At 36.6% G+C, this 21328-nt stretch overlaps 1 protein-coding gene across 1 annotated transcript; it reads right to left on the reverse strand.

Moving 5' to 3' along the window:
- Nucleotides 1-819: 819 nt before the first annotated feature.
- On the reverse strand, nucleotides 820-1257 carry LOC145994484 (uncharacterized). Its single transcript, XM_083130621.1, has one exon. The coding sequence runs from the start codon at nucleotides 1255-1257 to the stop codon at nucleotides 820-822; it is 438 nt and encodes a 145-aa protein (XP_082986747.1).
- Between the last annotated feature and the right edge of the window lie 20071 nt (nucleotides 1258-21328).

The raw sequence follows: 21328 nt of genomic DNA on the forward strand, positions 1-21328 counted from the left end.
AAAGAAAGTTGATTAACGAAATCGGAGGAGAGAAAAGATGATTGTATTGATTAAAACAAACAAAAGATAAATCAATACGGATTAAAATATTGTATACAAAGGATAGTAAACATAAATTGAAAAGAAAATTATAATGCTTAATAATATACACATACAGGGTGGTCCATGTATATCTTGTTACCCCATACTTTTACATAACTTGATAATAATACAATATAATGAAGTGTAAGGTAGCCATTCATTCCATATGTCGTGTGACACCAACAATTTTACATAATTTTATATTATGATAATAACAATATAACAATTTGTAAGACGTATGGATTCAGCGTCAACCAGGATGTTGTTCATGCATCCAAAAGGTCAGGATGACCACCATTTTTTTCATGGCACAAAATGACACGGAGCCATGACTTGTGTGAGAATTTACGAAGCAAATTTTTCGTGATTGTTCTCTGAAAGGCTGCCCTAATAGCGTCCTTTAATTGTTCTGTTGTTTGGTATCGTTGTTGTGATACCTTTTCCTTAATAATGCCCCAGAGGGCATTGTCAGAAGACGAGAGATCAGGGCTTCTGGGAGGCCAATCCAGAGGCGCCGGATGATGTACCGATCCGCGTCCTATCCACCTAGTGGGAAACACTTCACTTAAATATTCCCTGATAGCGATGGCATAGTGGGGTGGTGCTCTATCCTGTTGAAACCAGGAACGTCCCAGGAGATTCAATCTTTGGAGCTGTGGAACAAAAAATGCCCATAACATCGCGAGATAGGAGTGTTGATTGACTACGCCATCGAAGAAATAGGGACTTATCAAGTGTTTAGCGGACATAGCAACCCAGAGCATCATATGTGGGGGGGTTGTTTTCCAGCTCTTCGTAATAATGCGGATTTTCCTTGGACCAGAAATACACATTCCTGGCACGTTCACTTCGATATATTGCGCATTCATCGGAGAAGAAAAAGTCAGCCCGCTGCGGGAGTGTCGGAAATACCTCCAATATTCTTCCACATGCTGCATGTCGTCTACGCATGTCATCATCACTGAGCTCGTTGACGCTTGCTGGTTTGAAGGATTTCAATCCAAGATCCTTCTTCATGTGTCGTAACATTGTCGTTTTCGGGATTCCAAGTTCAGCAGACCGTTTGCGCAGTGACTTCTGTGGTGACCGAAGCACAGATGCCTCCACTCCTGCATATGTGTTCTGTCTTTTGGTTGGTGCACCAGGCCTCGGTTTGTCTTTGATACATCCCAACATAAACAGTTTCTTTTCCCAACGCAGTATCGTCACTTTTGGTGGTGCATTTTTTTTTTTTTTTTGGAATCGTCTTGTGAAATCTCGTTGCACATCCTCCATGGTCTTGCCGGTATGTGGACGTTCATGGGCCCAAACACTGACAAGGCGCTCTTCTACATTGTAGGAGCTTGTGTCAGCCATCTCTGCAAAAGAAACACTGAATCAGAGATAACAAGATATTCGGGGGGGGGAGGGGTAACAAGACATATGGACCACCATATAGATTGAATGTATATCAAAGTAAGGAATTCGGGTAGTCATTTTAAAACTGTGTGTGTCTCTTTTACCGAATTTGTTTTCTTCGGTTACCTCTGGTGAGGAGTATATCGCTAGCTTTTGGTCGATTTGTCCTTGGTGGCGCTATAGTTATCTTTAGCCGCCCCAAAGAACTATTAGGGCCTCTCCCATGGCGCAGTGGTAGCGTCCTTGTCTTGTAATCGAGGGGTCCCGGGTTCGATACCCGGTGGAGGCACAAGTGGTTCGGATTCCACTTTAAACTGTAGGTTCAGTCCCGATTAGCCTTACTGTGCATAAAGTGGACTTAAAACAGCAACTCAAACCAAACCAAAGCACTATTGTTCTTCTAGCTATTTTAGACGCACTGGGCCACAGGTAGCGCCTTTCTTTAGCGATCGTGGGTTTTCGCTTTTGGTTTGGTATAGGAGGTGGCAGCATATCCAGATTTGTCGCCCCTGAATATATTTTAACTTTGTTCAGGGTCTCTACGCATAAGAAGGAAGAGACAGAAGAAATAAATGATTGCAGTAAATAGAAGTAGATGATCCATTCTCCAGAAGACATAGAAGAAATAGATGATCGCATTAAATAGAAGAAATAAGAAAAAGATCCATTCTTCATAATAGATAGAAGAAAATAGATGACTGCAGAAATAAGAAGTAGATGATACATTCTTCAGAAGAGATAGAAGAATTAGAAGATTGCATTAAATAGAAGAAATAAGAAGTAGATGCTCCATTCTTCAGAAGATATAGAAGAACGAAAAAGAAGGTGAAAAATTTCCCATCCAGGGAAGAAAGAAGAAGGCAGCCAAGTTACTAGAAGAAGAAAGAAGAAGAAGCCAATTTATCTTCCATCTAAGAAGAATCTAACCTCTGTGTGTATATATATATATAATATATATAATCTCTGTAAACTGTGAAGATTTTCAGAATATAGATCCTCATTTCTTATATCCCTTGGCATATATATGCTTTTTGATTTACATTCTTAAAGAAAGAACCTATTACCCTGAATATTGCAGCCGTCGTATATTAATTTAAGCAGTTCACACAAGGCACGTAGCAATGTACAGTCAACAGCAAAGATAATGGTAGGCAAATTGGGCAGAGCTATTTTCATTACTTTTTTTTATTTCTACATCCTGTGTTGTTTTAAGGAATGAAACTACGTTAGTTCGAAGCGGGCATTGCCCTCTGCTTATTGATGTCATTGTTTCAATTCATTATCATCACACTGTGCAATACAGATAGAATGAAAATGGTAATGGAAAATTCGTCTCCTGTTTATTTTGCTGGTGGGTGTACAATATCTATCAAAGTGGCAATTTTTCTCTATCACAATTCCCTTTTGTTCTCTTGTTACTGAATTTTAATACTACTGAATTTACATTGTCTCATATAAAATTATATTTTCACATGATTTGATTTGATTTTTGTTACTTAACGTCGCTTTTCTTCCACTTTTAGCTACTCGCGACGATGAGGATGAGTGGTGATATGATGAAATTACGAGGGGACGCTCACAAAAGAACAACCATGTGCAAGCTGGGATTAGAACCTACAATTAGGCCCACTTAAACTTCATCATGATTTTATTCTATAATTAAACTAAAATCGTATTTTAACTATTTTTGATTGAAATATGTGGTGCTTTGTTTAGAATATGATTAATAATTTTGGATATTTTTAAGTGTGTCAAAACAATCTCAGAAGTCAAGGAAAATCAAATTGGTTGCTTAATTGGAAGCATCAGCCTATAAATTCGTAATAAACCGCAGAAAACAATTGTTTTTTCTGGCACAGGACCCCCTAAAACGCGGGGCATCGGGCCAAAACCTGACTTTCTCCTTCCTAGGGTCGGCTCTGGTTGTATAATATTGCACTTAAAGAAAATACTCAAGTTATTATTGAGTTGCGAAATTTAGATTTGGTTTGCAAATTATTATTTTCCTTCCCGTATAATAATCCCATCTGAAATTTTTCACTGCCAGATTCTATCAAATATTTTAATAATAAGATATTGGAAGTAGAAGTGTATTGAAACAAAATTTACTAGTTGCGTCTTAATGACAAATATGTTTAACACTAAATATTGACATCTACATTGTTACATATACGTAGAACACTGGTCTTTAAAAAAAAAACGAATTGATAATGGTACTATCCTACGAGTGCATAAAACCTTGTTAACATTGCAAAGTATAAATCTCTAGAGTGAGAACATGTTTAAAAAATATTTCTCGAAAGTTCCAGGTAAACGTTAATAAAGAGACAACCAATGACATTGATTTAAATATATATATATACTCCTGTATAGTTCTGTGTTCAGTGGCATATTTTGCAAAACGTTTAACATTCGTCACAGGAATAGAGTTCAGTTACAAAGAACTCACTAATTGTAACACATTTTGTGTAAGAAAGTTCTCCTTGTTAATTTATGTGCAGTCAATATCTAATTCGATATGACAATTAGAATATTGAGCATATCTCCTTGTATAAATTTATTCTCTCAGTATCTATTTCGATATGACAATTAGTATATTGAGTATACTATCTTCTTGTATAAATTTATTCTCTGCTTTAATAAAATGGTTAAAGTTAAGTAAAAATTCACAAATCTTGAAATTTCTACACTAATAAAATATTAAGAGCAACAAGAACTAAATGATCTAAATGATATTCAAATCTTAGAGCCACCTAGCGTTCAACCAGGTAGACCTGCATTTGAATTTTTGAGCCACACTTCTGCAGATCTGATTAGGAAGAGGGCCATTAAGTTTTCCCTCCACGATACACTATACTAGTTTTTTTTCACATGAAGGAATCTAACGAGCAACAAAAATTGAATAAATGAAGTAGTAATAATAATATTGTTACATTTTATCTACACTTTGATGATTGCTATAAAAATCGTAAAGTACAATTTTTGAACTTCTCTAAAACATTGGTCATGCAGTCTACCTCGTATCCTATTCGCTACAAAGGAATACTGTTGCACTACAGACATTGCAGATTTTTTTGCAAAATATTGTGTGCATTGTTAGGATTTTTTAAAATTATTTGTCGAAAACCCTCGACAAAATATGAACCCCTTGATTATTGAATAATTTCTCTGATTACAGTGTCAATAATTACGCGAAAGACCCGGGTTCGAATCCCGGAGCAGGTGATGCGGACTAGGACTTCTTTTCCAGTCCTATTCCTGAGCGGCTCTGAGGCCCACCCAACCTCGTAAATGGGTACCTGGGGGGTAAAGGCGGCTGGGTGTGATGCTGATCACATCATCCCAACTCAAGATCAAGAATATGTGGAGCTTTATACCTCAAGGGACGCCGAAACGGGGGTGGCCGGGGGAGCACGGACCCCCCAAACTTCACTTGGGCTCCCCTTGTAAGGAGACCAATGAAAAAGTTTCAACATTTTGGAAAAACATATTATTTATGTGATGAAAATTTCATAAACTAATTGCGGAATGAACGTGAGAACCATTTATGTCCTTATTTCATCAGATTTCTAATTCGAATTGAATTATTTCTTCTATTCATAATTATAAAACTTTTGCATGCAGGGATTTTGCATACAAATAAGCGGGAAATTACGCAGGATTCTCTTCTGAAATGGGCATATATCAACCAGCCGAGTCTTTATAGTGTTCAGAATGCCTGTGCGTTTACCCCATTTCACTATTACTTATGGTCGAGAAAGGGAACGAAAGGTTCTAAAATTGTTTTCAAAAACGTGCAAAGAAAGGTGCTGATGAAATGCTCTCTTTTTCTGTGCATTATATATATAATGCGCGCGGACCGCATAGAGAACTGTTGATCTGCCGAATAGGTTTCGTTGAAGTTCGTGTTTTCTTTCACGGGTTTTGCTACATTTTCTTGGGAACTATTGGGGCTGCAATGATTATATTATACCATTTTATAGCTCTCGTTTTGGTCTACAAAATGAGACTATAGGATTTTATGTAGCTGCTCAAGAAGAGTGAAAATCATTTATTTTTCCGTCCAATTTTTTAACAAAAGATGAAACAGATGGAAGGAAAAAGGTGCTGAAACATTAAAGTGGGGATAAAAGGGGTAAAAGGTGCAACAAAGTGTGTTCATTTTACTTATTTCATGCCCTAAAATACATCTCATACGAAAACAACCTTAAAATCCGTTACCTAGCAAATACAATTTTGAAAGGTTTTCCTCAAGTGTGTCCCTACTACTGAAATGAAAAAGGCTTGCCAGTTTAAACGGAAAAAGTCTGTATTTATGCCTTGCTTAGATTTGGGTCCCACCAAATATCGGAAGAGATCGGCGCCTATGCCTTCGCATCACCCCATATGCCTTCATGGCATGTGTGCACACGCACAGGAGTACCTTTATCATGATTAAGTTTGTTACCGGCTCGTTGGCCTACTTTCGGACTCGCCACCGAAGTTCCGTGTTCGAATCCCGGCCTGAGGATAAGTGCAATTTCTGAGTGCCCCTTCATAAATGTTATCTTCTCATTACCCATCTTCATCGCTACGATTAGCCAAAACTGGCAGAAAAACTAGGTTAAAAAACACAAAAAGAAAAAAGAAACCATTTAAGTTTCATAAAGGGGATTTTTGTATGATGTTTACATTACGGAACAAAGGTTCATTTATGACTGGTACGTAACCAACTGCAGGATCTACAGTACCCCTATCGCCGCTACCCATACAGCACAACATGGTTTCAGATATGTTACGGATACGTAACTCGTGAAACATTGTAACATTGCAGCAATATTGCGAAACATTACTGTGATGTTTCAGATATGTTTCAGCAATGTGAAATGTCCGCGAATCTAACATAACATTCGTAATGTTACAGAAACATGTCAGTGCAACATTACAAAAACGTGTCAATGTAACATTGCAGAAACATGTCAGTGTAACATTACAAATACATTTCCGTAAGGTTTTGTGATATTTCAGCTACGTTACAGTGATATAATTTTACATTACGGTTATATTGAATGGAATCAATACTGTATTCACGAGTAAAATATTTAAGGGGGCCTATTGGGGTTAAGCCCCTTTATTTCAATATTTATTTGTAAATCATTTCCTGAAAATAAAATTCACAATGTTTGATACCTAATTACGAATGATATTTATTTTACCTCTCCTCAAATGACCACGTACCTCAATTGCTACAATTATTCTCGAGGGGGGGAAAACTGCATAAAAGTACGAAATACACATTCATTCACACCAGACAAAAGTTACAACTAAAAAAAAGAAAAATACTCGTATTCGCCACCAAATCCTAACCTACCTTCAAATGTGTGTAAAGTTTTACATGCAATAATAAGCTCTCCGTGGTTTTTTGTACCCTGTCACAAAGAAGGTGGGATTTGAGTGATGTGATCAGCATAATGCTCCCGTCCCCTCTACTAATAGATGAGAGGCTGGAAGCATTTTAGTGTTGTATGAAATTCATTCATGATTCTATGAGTCACGGTCATCTGAAAATTCTACTCTAATATCTCTGTATGAATAAAAACATTTTTCCTGGACAGAATGTTCCACATGTATGGTTTTCAACCTATATGGTGTTTGAACTTTCAGAATTACACAGCAATATTCCAAATTAATTTCAAACATCACAAATTGAGCATATGTCTTCAAATATAACTTTCGGATACTAAAATTTACTATGACATTCTCACCTTTTACGTATCTCAAATAAAAATTCAAAATGAATGTAATAATATCCTATATACTTACATAATTGGAGAAATGTAGACACACTTTGACCACAAAATAAATTCAGTAAATGAACCAGTAACCACAACTGGGAAATAAATATTAATTCACAAGTGCAAAGTGGAGACAAGCTAAACTTTAGCAATTTTTAGGCAGTAACAATACGAATAATATAATTCAATAATAACTACAAAATTATAAATAAATGAAAAGTTTTGGCATTCTCTATAATATTAAATGTGCAATGTGTATCAGAGGTTGTAGTTACTAGTTAGAAAAATTAATTCTCTTAATGTTACTTGTGAGCAATTTCCATTGAATTATTACTTCAAAGATATAATTATATGTTCTCATTTCTATTATTTTTTAATCATTTATATTTCACCCATGTTTGACTTTCAACGTTGTTATGGTGGTTAGGATGGATTGGTCAGTTTCAGAATACACTGAGAAATTGAATTAAGCTCCTTGTAATAAAGGGATTTCTAGTTCGAAACTCTGATAGAGGCACATTGCAGTGATACGGATCCCATTTTGAATTGTAGGTCTAGTCCCGATTAGCCTATTTGTGCATAAAGTGGACTTAAAACATCAATTCAAAGAACCAAATAAATATAAATAAGCATACTTTGATACATTTTCTTTACAACCGCGAGTGATCAGACACTATCCATGTCACCATTGAACTCTAAAAATTGGACATGCATCACTTAAAAGAAAAATTATTATACGTAAAAATAATATTTTTTCATAAAATATATTCTTTATTTGTCTAAATTTGTCAAAATACAATTGCTTCTATTCTGTTAAGAAGTATTTCATTGCAGGTTCTCCGCTATAACCTCTTGTTGAAGTGCAGTAACATTCTTAGCCTTGAAGAAAATTGCAAATCAACATCAAGAATTTACATTCTTCATGTCAGCACCATTCAGTTTTTTTATAAAAGTAGTCTTGGACAATGCCGTAAAACCGATTGAATTTTGGCAAAACAGTAGTGTTATTTGTGGTACTACTGGGACAAAAATCATACAAATGAAGAGCTCATATGATCAAACAGACAGATTTGGCTATACTTAAAACTATGTCAAGATGCCCATATGCCCTAATTGCCCAAGTGTGGCACACAGTTAATCTAAAGAATCTTGAGCCCTAGTGTACAAATGAAGAATTACACAGTGTACAAATGAAGAGCTCATATGATCAAACAGACAGATTTGGCTATACTTAAAACAATGTCAAGATGCCCAAATGGCTCAATTGGCCAAGTGTGGCACACAGTTAATCTAAAGAATCTTGAGCCCTAGTGTACAAATGAAGAAGCCTCAACAGATTGATTTGGCCATTTGTGCAAAAGCTACATCTGTGAGATTGTTGTCCATAAGCCTGTCAAAAATATGCCCCTCTTGATATTGTTTTGGCCATACTTAAAACTAAGCCAAAAATGCTCATATCAGCTTATTGCCTCTAGTGTAATACTTGACAGTCAGTTCAGAGTATTAATATGTTAACCCGAATATTTTAATTGGGCACCAGGCCCAACTTGTGCATTATGCAGAAGCCTTCTAGAATTGCTCTGTGACTCTCTCATTTCTTACATCATAAATATATGATTTTTCACCTATGAGAATAACACTACATATGGTGTCATCAGGGAGTGTATCATCGAATTCACAGATAATTTTAATGTTTGTCCTGTCATTAACCACAACTTGTTTCCTTTTTGAGGTGTTGATGACAAACATGGGTCTCTGTGCTTTGAATTCATCTGGTGAGTAATACATGTCAGTATTGCCAGTTGTGACCCTTTTGTATGCTGTAAATGCTTCATATAATTTAAGAAAATCATCCTTGGACATGTCTAAATTATAATTTTCTCTGGGGAACACCTCATTTCTGCCATTTTTAAGATATATGTTCTTGATGTTGCAGCTATCAAACTTACTTGAATTTTTTTCCTGATTATTGTGTCTTCCAGTCTGAAACAGTACCACCACAAAATCCGGCATGTCATATTGTATACTGGAGAATGAATTTGTAGCATCAAACTCATAATAGCTACCAGTGGCAGGCTTTTGCACACATTGATATGTATAAAATTGTAAAGGCACCTGTGGATTTTTTAGGATATTTGCTTTGTATTTAAGAGCATAGCAGGCTTCATATTCAACAACTGGCATTCTTAGTTCCATAGTCTGAATAAGGCACTTGCCCTCATCAGGTAGGGTATTAGGCAGAGCTGCCCCAGTAGAATTTAATGTACTGTACCTCATCAAAGCATTATTATCATTGGCAGCTCTTCTAAATGTAATTCTTAAACCACCCTTCCACATAATATCTTTGTAATCTGAGAAGAATCCTGGCAACAGGCGCATAGGAAACAGCACTGTGTGGTTCTTGCTTAATATTTTGTCACCAGCCTCAAATCCACCCATTTTGTAGTAAGAAGCCTCGGTTTTGGATAATTTTAATGTGGCCAAAGCTGTAGAGGTAATGCCAGGGTAATCTACTCTGTTTATAACAACACCATGTCTTCTGATCTCAATTTCAGAGAACAGATGTGGCACAAAATTGTCTACCAATCTTATATTTGAATTTGCCGGATAATCTGTACCATCGAGCTTTACAACATCAAATTTGATGTATAGATCTGCTCTGTGAGGGTGTATAAAGCCATCTCCTACATCAAGATCAAACTCAATCTCTGTGTTGGGTTGATTTAAATTTGCAAATGTCCTCCTGTTTGGGGGGAATGATTGTAGCTCATAACTCTCAATATTTTCCATTTTTTTATTTTTTTTTAATTTAAATATTAATTTATATGATAGCAGTTGTTGTGGCTCCAGCAAAATCAACCAATTCTTCTTTTTCATTAGTGACCATCAACTCAATGTAATCTATTCTATTATGGCACACAGGAAAATATAATGTTGGTGATGGAGTGTAGATGATCGGTTCCATTCTATGGCTAAGATTTTAGGTATATTAATAGCAGTGTGTTTGATGGGCTGGTTCAAGTTTTGTGTTGTTCTCAAAACCTAACAGCTCTCCTATAGTACCCAGATCCACTGTTTCTGTAGCAGACACAATCTCTACTCTGTGAGTGACAGAATTTTGAGTTAACACTATACCTCTGGGTAACTGAGCATTTAAAGTAGATAGATTATATTGCCCTGGAGTGATGACAATTTTTTGATCACCAACTGTGATTGTGTTGTTGTGGTGTGTAATATTGGGGATCAAGTACATACCATAAAATGCTCTGAGAGCTATTGTTTTGGGATATACTATATCATCATGTAATCTGAGCTTCAATATTGAATTCTGGCTGGTGAGATGGAATACCCCCATGATGTTTCAGATACCACAGGGCCTTTTGAAAATCTTCAATTGATGGTTTATTTATTTGAGACAGATATCTAAGAACAGATAAACACAGATGCCACAATTAACATCTTTGAAATTTTGAACACGGGCATTATTGTAATAAAGATTAGCTGATTTTAGATATTTTACTAAATTTTCAGGTGAACACCTCCAAATGAATCAAATACAAATGCCTCATCTTTTAAATATTTAAGATAACAGATCCAGTGGGTACCCTGATTTTTGCACTTATCCAAATTAACTATGCCACACTCTTTGTTGAGTGGTTGTTCTGGTAAAGAATCAGACATGTACACACCTCTAAAATTTTTGATGCCCAGTGGCTTGATTAAAGCTTCAAAATCTTGGTTTGTAAGCGGCTCTTGTTTTTTTAAACTTATTCATGGCTCTCTTAACACCTTTGCCTTTTTCTCTATGGCCAGATTATGGCGCTTCAATTCATCTAATTCTGCCTTATTCTTCTCGGCATCTATTACTGTTTTTGCTATAGCAGCTGATCCCCCAGCCAAGCTCCCAACAGCCCCCAAAGCTGCTAAGATGGCCGGGATAGTAAATATAAAGCCCCCCACATGTGATTTTTTTCTAGATTGCTGTAATTTTTTTAATTGAGGGGTACTAAGTAATAATTTCATACCATGGCCCTTGGCAAGACAAGATTTTTTTTCTTGCGCTGCTTTTTAGTTAAAAGACTATCAATAGTTTTAAGAGATTTAAGACCTGCATAAGGTATCTGATACATAACACCCTTGGCCTTCATTGTAGGTTTATTATATATATATTCTGGGATTACATAGCTTAATTAAGTGGCTTAATTTATCACAACCCCCACCCCAGTTTTTTTTTGTGTTCATAGCTATGGTGGTACCCAATGCTGCTATTCTTTCACTTAAAGAAGCATCTTTGCTTACAAATCTACCAAATGCAGCCTCTTCTAATTTTTTGTCTGCCACATGTCTCTTGTCAAGATCAGAATGTGTGTTGTATGCTATGTCATGGACTCTACAAGCAGCATCTAGGGGATTAACACCAGGGTTACCTCTGTTTAATCTATGGTCCAATTTTGTGCCTGGACCACAATACTGATAGCCTGGAATGTGTAGTTCAAATGGCAGCTTGTTTATGATGTCATTAACCAGCCCCCGACCCTCAGAGATATTCCAAAATTTAGGTGGTAGAGTATTAATAATTTTTATAAGATATCCAATCCCCTTAGTGTCATTAACTATAAAATTAGACAATTTGGTGCTTATCATGTCCATAATTCCAACCTTTTCATTGCAAAAATTGTGGTTGCCAGCATTTTCCTCCCCAGCTATCACCAGCAACCTATCTACAAGTTTCCTGACATCATCAACCCACACAAATTCTTTAGGCAGGGTGTTGTATTGTTTGATCCCACTACCTGTCTTAATTTGTGACCATATGGGCTTGATTAAGTTGTTGTATTTTGCTCCACTGCTAGACTTCACTCTTTTTTGTGTGGGATCATTGTTCTGGTATAGAGCATCTGATTTTATTAATATTTCTTTGTAATGCTCATAATCTTGATCTGTATAGCTGCCAGGTCTCTTCCTAGTCATCAGTTCCCACAATCCAGGTGTGCCAGAGTACTTAACAAAACCACCTCTCTCTCCAAGATGAGATTCTGAATATACAATTAGATCATCTCCCATAAATGTTACTCTGAAATTGCCAATTCTATGTATGATGCTACCATCATGCTCTGTGTCAGCATATAAGCCAAAAACCTCATCTTTGTTGTCTTTAGGTGTGCTTAAATATTTTTGAGCAAGAAGACCCAATTCAATAGGATCCTGACTAGCTTCAATTCTTCGAGGAGGAACAGGACTAGGTGTATGAATACTAGAAAGTGGGGTGATTGGATAATCTTATATGTTCCTAGCAGCTACAGGTACAAGCTCTGTGATCAAATTTTGATTTTGCTCTGTAACAGTTTTGATATTTTTACCTAATTCACTAATAGCATCAATAATGGGCTGTTCTGTTTGCTTGTGTTGTTCATAGATTCCTCGCTTCTCTGATTTCCATCCCTTAAATCTTTTTACAAGATAATCTCTTAATTTAAGATCATCAATGATTGGCCTTTTCATGGTTATTTATATATGTTTCAATGTCTAGAAAATTGTTGATTTTATTTCTGTATTTACCACTATTGGGTTTCCTTGACATATCAATTGTGACAAATCCATAGCTGTCCTGATTCCAGCACCTACTGCAAAACTTAGAAAAAATATTGTAGCTCAAGTCCCCACCTACATATTCATCATGTATGTGTTTGAGGTTGGTATGATCTTGATGAAACACACATATAAAATTGCTGTTGTCTCGGATCAGCTGCTTTGGAATTTTAGAAAAAGTCTGTGCCAGGTAGAAGCAATCTATGTTTTTGTGTCGGCCCTGTGTAAAAAAATGTCTAACCTTGTTTTGATTATCCAGTATAATGTCATCAAACACAACAACAGAGTTATCAAGACAATCATGGAGTGGCTTAACATCTGGTTCAAAAGTGGCTATATCCAGTCCATCATATAGCTTCATTAGCTGCTGATATTTTAATTGTTCCAAGCTCTTAGAGAAGACATACAAGTGCCTGTTTTTCCAGTCTAACCAGTTGGGTGCCAATAAAAAATTATCAATCATTAGTGTAGTTTTACCACAAGCCGATGGCCCAACAATAAGACATCTAATATTATCAGGCAGCAGCTGGCCATTTCTCTTATTCTGCTGTTCAGGCTCTGGCAGTCTCTTTATAACATCCCAGGTGTTCATAGTATCACTCTGTCTGCCTCGATCCAGCTGTGTTCTGGGAGACCTAGCCATTTCACCAGTATCTTGTTGCCTTTTCTGCGGATGATTTTTTCTATGAGATATGTGTCAGGCTGCTGAGTTCTTCTTCATAAAACCTGCCTTTGAGAATTTCGCCTCGGTGGTCTTTTATTATATATGTGTTAGGGGTCTCAGTTTAACTTGAACCACTGTAAATAATTCAGTGCTCCAGTTTCTGGTAAAGCCTCTCTTGAATATGTGCTTATATTTGCTGATTCTTACTTGATCACCAACCTTGTATTTGGCTTTTCTTGTTGTTGGCTGGTATCTAGGATAATAAACAGTACTGATCAATTTTTGCTCATCAGATGAAGTTACTTCAGAGGGTTTCATGTTGATTGTGGAATGGACCGAGTTGTTATATCTATGTAAAAGTTCTGGTAGGATTGTAAGCCATTTATAATTACCTTGGAAGGTGAATTGTTTATACATATGATTTTTTAGGGTTTTGTTGAATCTTTCTACAATAGAGGCCTTGAGATCACTGTAACTCGAGTAATGTTGTATTGACTGGCTTTTAATAAATTGTTGAAACACTGAATTATAAAATTATTTGCGATTATCTGTTTGTAGATAGCGCGGTGATCTTCCACTCTGATTGATGATTGTCCTGAAGGCTTCTGTAACACATTTTCCAGTCTTGGATTTGAGTGGCACAGCCCAGGCAAATTTTGAAAATGCGTCTATGACAGTGAGTAGATACTGTATTGATCTTGTCTAAGTTTTTTAGCTGTCCACTTGCCATTTCAACTAAGTCACACTGCCATAAATCATCTATGCCTTTTGTAACCACTGGCAGTCTCTTATAATTATGTCTGGCTTGTCTGTGTAATTCATCAACAATAATTTGTCTAGACATGGTATGTAAACAAGAATATTGCAACTATGGGATGTTCAGCAGCTGATACTACAGGATTTTCTAAATATAATTTGTCTCCTATTTGTATTTTAAATTCCAGAGAACCATCATCTTCAGCATAAGCTGTCTCTAATGTATTGGGATCTGTAAAATCTTCTAACTCTACACTGGTGACCTTTGGTTTGTTGTCAGCATTTGTTATTGATAAGGTAGGGTAGTGGTGTGCCTGTGGTTGTAGCCAATATTTGATCTTGATTGGTCTAAGTGTGCCCCAACAAAAAACTGGTAATAAAATTGAGCAGGGGATAGCATATATATTTTGCCACCTGGTGTAAATGGTGAATCATATTCCTTGTTGGGGATACTGTACAATTCAAGAATTATTGTATGTTTAGGATTCTCGATTATGCCTGTTATTTCTTTTTCTGCTGTAAGCAATCTACTTGTTACAGATTCAAGGTGCTCATTGATAGTCCTAACAACATCATCGTGGCCTGGCTTGATTTTTATGTCCACAGCAAGTTTTTTGTATTGTTGCACAATCTCTTGAAGCTGGGTGGCAAAAACAGACAGGGCATTTGCTTGGTTGGATTCCATGGTCCCTAGCTGTTGCTTGATGTTGGCTACAATTTGCTGTAGATTTTCAACAACTGCCAATTTTGAATTTTGAGCAGTAAGATCATGGACTTGTCTTCTGATATCCTCAAACAAGGCATAAAGTTCATTAATATGTTGATTAGTTGGTAGAGTGGCCACTGTCTGAGTAAGTTGTTTGATCTCTGCCTGGATATTCTTGATATCTTCTGATTTCAATATCCGATTCACTGCTCTCTTAATATTTTTAAGTTCCTGTGATGTAGGCAGATTGGCTACTGTATTCTGCAAAGATTCAAGTGCCAATTTTACATCATTTAATTCAGAAGCATCAGCCACACTGCGCATAGCATCTTGGAGCAGGGTTATGTCTGCCTGAGTAGGTGTTGATTGTTGTAAAATTCCAAGCTTTGTTTCGATATCATCGATCAAGTGATGAAAATGAGATAGCTCAGATTCAGTGTTGAGGTTTTCAAGTTTTGTGATCTGTTGCTGGACACTGACAAAGGTATCTACAATACCAGGCAATCGAGATTCTAGAGTTTCTTGTACATTTGTCAGATCACTTTGCACTGCCGCTATGGTACCCTCAAGATGGTTTATGGTACTCTGAATTTTTCCAAAATCTTCATATGTCTCAAGTTGCAGTTTGATGTTGGCCACACTCCGAGTTATAGCACTCAAAGCATCAGAAGATGGCAGGTTGTTCATAAAATTTTCAAGTGTCTCAATTTTTTCTCTAACCTCGGCTATGGCATTGTTCAAGGGGTTCAGATAAGGTATCTGTAGTGGTTGAATCTGTTCTTTTAGAGTGGAAATTACTAGATCAAAATCATCTTGTGATTTTATGCTTTTGACAATTGTTTGGAGCTGTGTCTGGACATTATTAATCTGTTCTTCTAATTGTTGTTTCAATTGCTCAGAGTTGGTAGCCTGAGTCTTAAATTTGGTTTGAAGAGCTGCTACAGCTTCTTCTAAACTTTGAAAATTATCTAATGTAGCCAAGTCAGTATATTTTTGAAGCATCAATTTGAGTTCTGAATCAATTTTAAGAAGAGGGTCCATGCATTGTGATTGCAAATTTGTAATTTCTAGTTGAAGACTGGCATTGAGTGTGGTTTGAAGAGCTTGTAAATCACTTCTTAATTTTTTGACTCTGACATCAAGCATCAGAATCTCATCCCTGTGATCTTCATGCCTTGTATGGCCAAATATATCATTAGGCATTTTTGTTTTAGTGGTTATTTATTATAAGATATCTAATTCTTAATTCTATAAAAAAAGGTATAAGCTTGTCATAGGATCCCGGGACCTCAATATATAAGCAGTCACCAGCAGAAACAGTATATACAGTGCCAGAAACCATGTTTAAGTGCTTAATCCTATAAATATTTCTCCCTATTGAAACCTTGACATTACCCTCGGGGGTTGTAATAAATTGTAATTGACCACCTACAGGTAACTGGTAATGATTTAAATTATTGTTAAATATGTACAATGTTTTACCTGTTTCATCATCAACATCTGTAAGTATGCTGTTCAGATGAATAATTAACAAACCACTTTTAGATATCATAGATTGTATATCAGGAGAGGGTGCTGGTGTTGGCAGGTCCATAATAGCCTGTTTTTTGAACCGAAATAAGTTCATCGGCATGTTTATTTATTTCAAATCATGCTCTGTAATTGGGCATTGAATACCACTTTTCAAATCACAATGACCCCATGGTAGAGTATGTATGCCACATGATAAAATGCATCTCCTATCATCATGTGGGTCCAGAGCAATTTTTCTTACAACATTTGTAGTCAACAAGTGGTCCACACTCTGAATTCTGCATTCTGATGTTCTCATTAAACTCTGTGATTTGAGACAATTTTTGTAATCTTCAAATTGGAGCTCTTTGTCCACAGTTACTCTGCCAATGCCCTTGGCCTTTTTGGCAACAACACCACTACATGTTTCAAAACTGTACATCTTGGCCCTTAACCCAGCAAATGCCACAATAACATCGCCAAGTGTCTCATCTTTTAACTTGCCACGCACCTTTTTGTTGTGGAGTTGAATCTTTGGATGTTCAAAATATTTAAATAATGCAGACTGTGACATATCTTGATAAACATCTTCTGTCTGAATATCAAGAATAAAGCTATCTGTGTCCATGTACATCAGTTTTACACAATCACCATAAAAAGGCTTCAGTACATCATAATAGAGCTTTAACATGTGTAATTTGGCCAATTCTAATATCACAGCCCCTACATAAATAGGCTTATCAAACTTAATCTTTGTTTTTTCATATTAAAAAGTGCCATATTTTCATCATAAATTCTTCTATAATTGAAATTAGGCTTTGCAATCAATTTTTTGCTCCGGCTGGGGTCAGTAATTAATTTAACATGAGTATGTTTTCTGACATTTTCTATAGTTTTGCCATACACTGAATTGACCATCAATTTAAACAAGATCTTATCAAATTTGCTCACTGCAGATGTTCGAAGCTCTGTGTTTGTATCAATATATGTCTTTAACCATCTTGAGTGCCTGAATCTTAAGATTTTGCCAACTTTGGTCACTTGAACACCATGATGCATCAAGAACTGGAGGTTTTTGTAATATATAACATAACCCTGTTTTGGCTCTAGAGTCATCATGAGCTTCTTCTGTTTAGAGCTAGTAGAACACTCAACCTCAGGAATTGGGGGCAGATCAGAAAATTTGTTGTGTAAATCAACAGGAATTGTCAGATCAACCTCTAAGAACAGGCCATAGTTACTGTCATCAAAATCCTGAAGATCTCTAATGTTGAAATCTTCAACCCACTCAAGCCCTGCATATGGCAATTTATCCATCATAGCATAACCATACAGGCTGTTGGCATCCACATACAGTATATAATTTGATGGCAGTGCTGGATCATAATTGGGAATATATTTGTTATTTGCTCTGGCATATCTCTGAGAACATTGCACCATGCCTCCTCTTATACATTGTTCCATAAACAGATACATATCTTGATCTTGGATCAGATCCAATGGCATTTTAGTGTTTAAAAACATTGCAGGCTATGCTAGGCCTGGAGCACTGTAGAAATACATTGGATCCAGCTTATAATTTTTCATGGAAGATTTTCTAAATGCCTGAAGTATATCAGCTAAGAGAGTCACATCAAGTTTTAAATATGCCTTATGATAATCACCAAGTGTCTGGCATTTTAAGTTGTTCCACATCAACTGGGCATGGTGATAATCCTCATCAGTGATTCCAGATGCTCTGAGTTTGCTGTAGAACTCTTGTTGTGGTGGCAGAGAACACTCATCAAATTTAGAAAAATCTGTAACATAGTCATATGGATATGCACCCTTCCGCCTAATTAATTTCAGGTCCTGATTTGGAAACATGGCACATGTGATTTTGAATTGATCATCAGATAATTGACTGGCCAGTGTAGCCAGGCTAGCCGACAGAATTCTGTAGGAATCAAGAAATCTTAAGTGAATGGGAACACCATTAACTTCAATTATTTTGCTAATAGCAATATATTTCTCATCATTTTCTGCTAAAATATTTAAATTCTGCTTGTCAAACCCCTCGTACCTGATCAAATGATGAAAATCATAATTGGATGCACCATGGCAAAATATGGGGACAAATTTTGGTCTCTGGATCTTAATATGAGAATGGTGTTTTACCTTGATATTTGTATCTGAAAATTCAGAATCACATACCGGGCATTTTTCTGCATTGTTGAAATCTTCAATCTGATCCTCTGTTAAAGGCATCATGGGTTTTGATTTTAATAAGACATTAGATGCTATGTCACGGCACTTATTTTTTATTGTATGTGAAAATTTTTTGATGGCATCTGGTCCCATGTATAAATATTCTTCTCTAACAACACCATCCTGTACAACCACATAATAAAAACTAGAAGGTTCATGTAGCTGGTATGATGTACTTGAAGATTCATCAGGATCTGGGCTGCATAATGCAAGGGGTTTGAGGTTTGATTCAATATCACAGACTATATATACTGGGTGTTCAACAAGGCTTCAAATTTTTTAAATTTGGCATTTTCACTTGGATTAGGCATCAACATATGAACAGGTTTATGATTGCAACAGTATTTTAAATGTTCAATTAACTTGTTTTTAGCAATTTCTGCATTCTCTTCACAAACACCATTCACCATTTTCCTACCATCAAATACAGTCAAACATCTTCTGCATAACTTGTATATTCTATGAGTTTTGTCTAGTTGTTTTCTGACTAAAGCTTCAAGATTTTGTATCAAAGTGTAATGATATGTGCCATCCCCTTCAATTAAGAGCAGATCAATCGGAACAGCAGAATCATCATCAAGTGCACTGATTCTGAGAGGTTCTATCAAGCAATTGCCACGGCCAGTAGAACAAATAAATACATTAATAGATAATTGTTTACCATTGATATCCCTGGCCTTTTTTTTCAAATTTATCAATATTCTGAACAGACATTGGATATTCTAAGCCCTCCATAGCATCATCAAAATAGTGTTCATGTTGTTTATAATAACTTATTCTTTCTGGATGATCTAAAACTGGATACAAAGCAGCTAAAATACACCACAGAAAGCATTTCTCATCATTACTTTTTATGTTAACCACGGCTTTTTTGTTTATAATATTGGCAGGTAAAGACACATATGTGGAACCAAGTAGTGGGCTGAATTCAGAAATATTAACATATAGCTTGTGTGGAGTTCCGCATAGGCTCCATCCTGATTCTTTTGCAGCAAATTCAGAGTGTTTAATATTCAGTTGCTCTATCAAACTGCTTATTATTTTGTCTGAATTTGCATTTGAATATACAGCTACAGTTTCTGTTATGTGGGGCTGTGTAAATTTTGTGCCATTTGGCTTCTTATATTGTGTAAACAATTTGAGGGACAGCTTATAAGAGCCATTTTGTGCATTTAGAATTGCCTGCACATCAGGATTTATACTGTTCAAAAAATTCTTAATGTCACATCTTGGCTCTGATTCAAAATAGTGATCCCTAAGTTGGCCAGCAAAATTACTATGGATAGGTGGTGCATAGCGTGGCTGCTTTGCTGCTCTACCATGAACAGGTGTTTCAAGCTTCCTTTTCAGACCAGATGTAGATGGCTGAGAGGGCAATGTTGATGACTGTGCAGAACAAGTACACTTATGCCTATTGTAATATGCTTTGCTTAATATTTTATGGCATCTTGGGCATATTTTTGTAGCCTTTCTGCATTTCTTAGGATCACAATTATGCCGGTGCCTAGCCCAATTAGAACTAGTTATATTTTTATTACACTGATTGCAATATTTCAAGTTTGGCATTTTTATTGTTTATTTATATAAAATTTCTTGGTCCAAAAAAAAAAACAGAACTATGCCAAAACAATTATAACAGCAGTTAGTGGCTGAGCTGGTGCTTTAATACCCAGACAACAGCAATAACTAGGCTCTGGTGATCCCCAATATAGAGTAGTTTTGCTCTATTATGCTGTTGTATAACACACTTTACCAGGTATCAAAACCCGGGGAGCTATCAGCTGGATATCAGCTAAAATACAGTCAAAGTTGGACTTTGGACTTGCAGTGAATATTCTCAAAGTCTCACGTGTGGGGATATTATTCTGCCACATGTATTTTAATCTCATACATTTTACCAGGCCTCAAACCCAGGAGCTCTTGATTACAAGGCAATAACACCAACACTTTGCCATCAGGGAGGCCTTTACACTCTACCTGGTATCAGTCCCGGGGAGCTCTTGATTACAAGGCAACAATATTAACACTTCACCATGGGGAGGCTTCAAATCCAGGAGCTCTTGATTACAAGGCAATAACACCAACATTTTGCCATCAGGGAGGCTTCAAACCCAGGAGCCTCTTGATTACAAGGCATATAAGCCATGGGGCTAGGCTCACGCTCTACCTGGTATCAAACCCGGGGAGCTCTTGATTACAAGGCATATAAGCCATGGGGCTAGGCCCACACTCTACTGAGTATCAGAGAGCTATGAGCTGGATATCAGCTAAATTACAGTCAAAGGACTTGTAGTGAATATTCTCAAAGTCTCCCGTGTGTATATATTATTTCAGAGCAAAGCCTTGTGGAATTGGAGTCAGGCTTGCATGCTTTCATGCAACGGGGTAATGTTCTTTTAGTAGGAATTTCCCCCTATTACACAGAAATATCAATAATGCCCCACACGTGCCAGCATATAAAAGCCCCCACACGTGCCAGCATATAAAAGCCCCCACACGTGCATAATTTATTACCAGGTCAGGCAATGCATTAATCTTCCCGATTGAATCTGTCTGACAGATTAATGCATTTCTGAGCCAAGTAATTACTGCCCCGGGCAT

Source organism: Lepisma saccharinum, chromosome 10 (genome assembly GCF_977018435.1).
Source record: "Lepisma saccharinum chromosome 10, izLepSacc3.1, whole genome shotgun sequence".
NCBI classification, from domain to species: domain Eukaryota; kingdom Metazoa; phylum Arthropoda; class Insecta; order Zygentoma; family Lepismatidae; genus Lepisma; species Lepisma saccharinum.

What these genes read in the sequence shown, in the direction of transcription:
- LOC145994484 (XM_083130621.1), bottom strand. Translation starts at nt 1,257, where the DNA reads ATGTTGGGATGTATCAAAGACAAACCGAGGCCTGGTGCACCAACCAAA.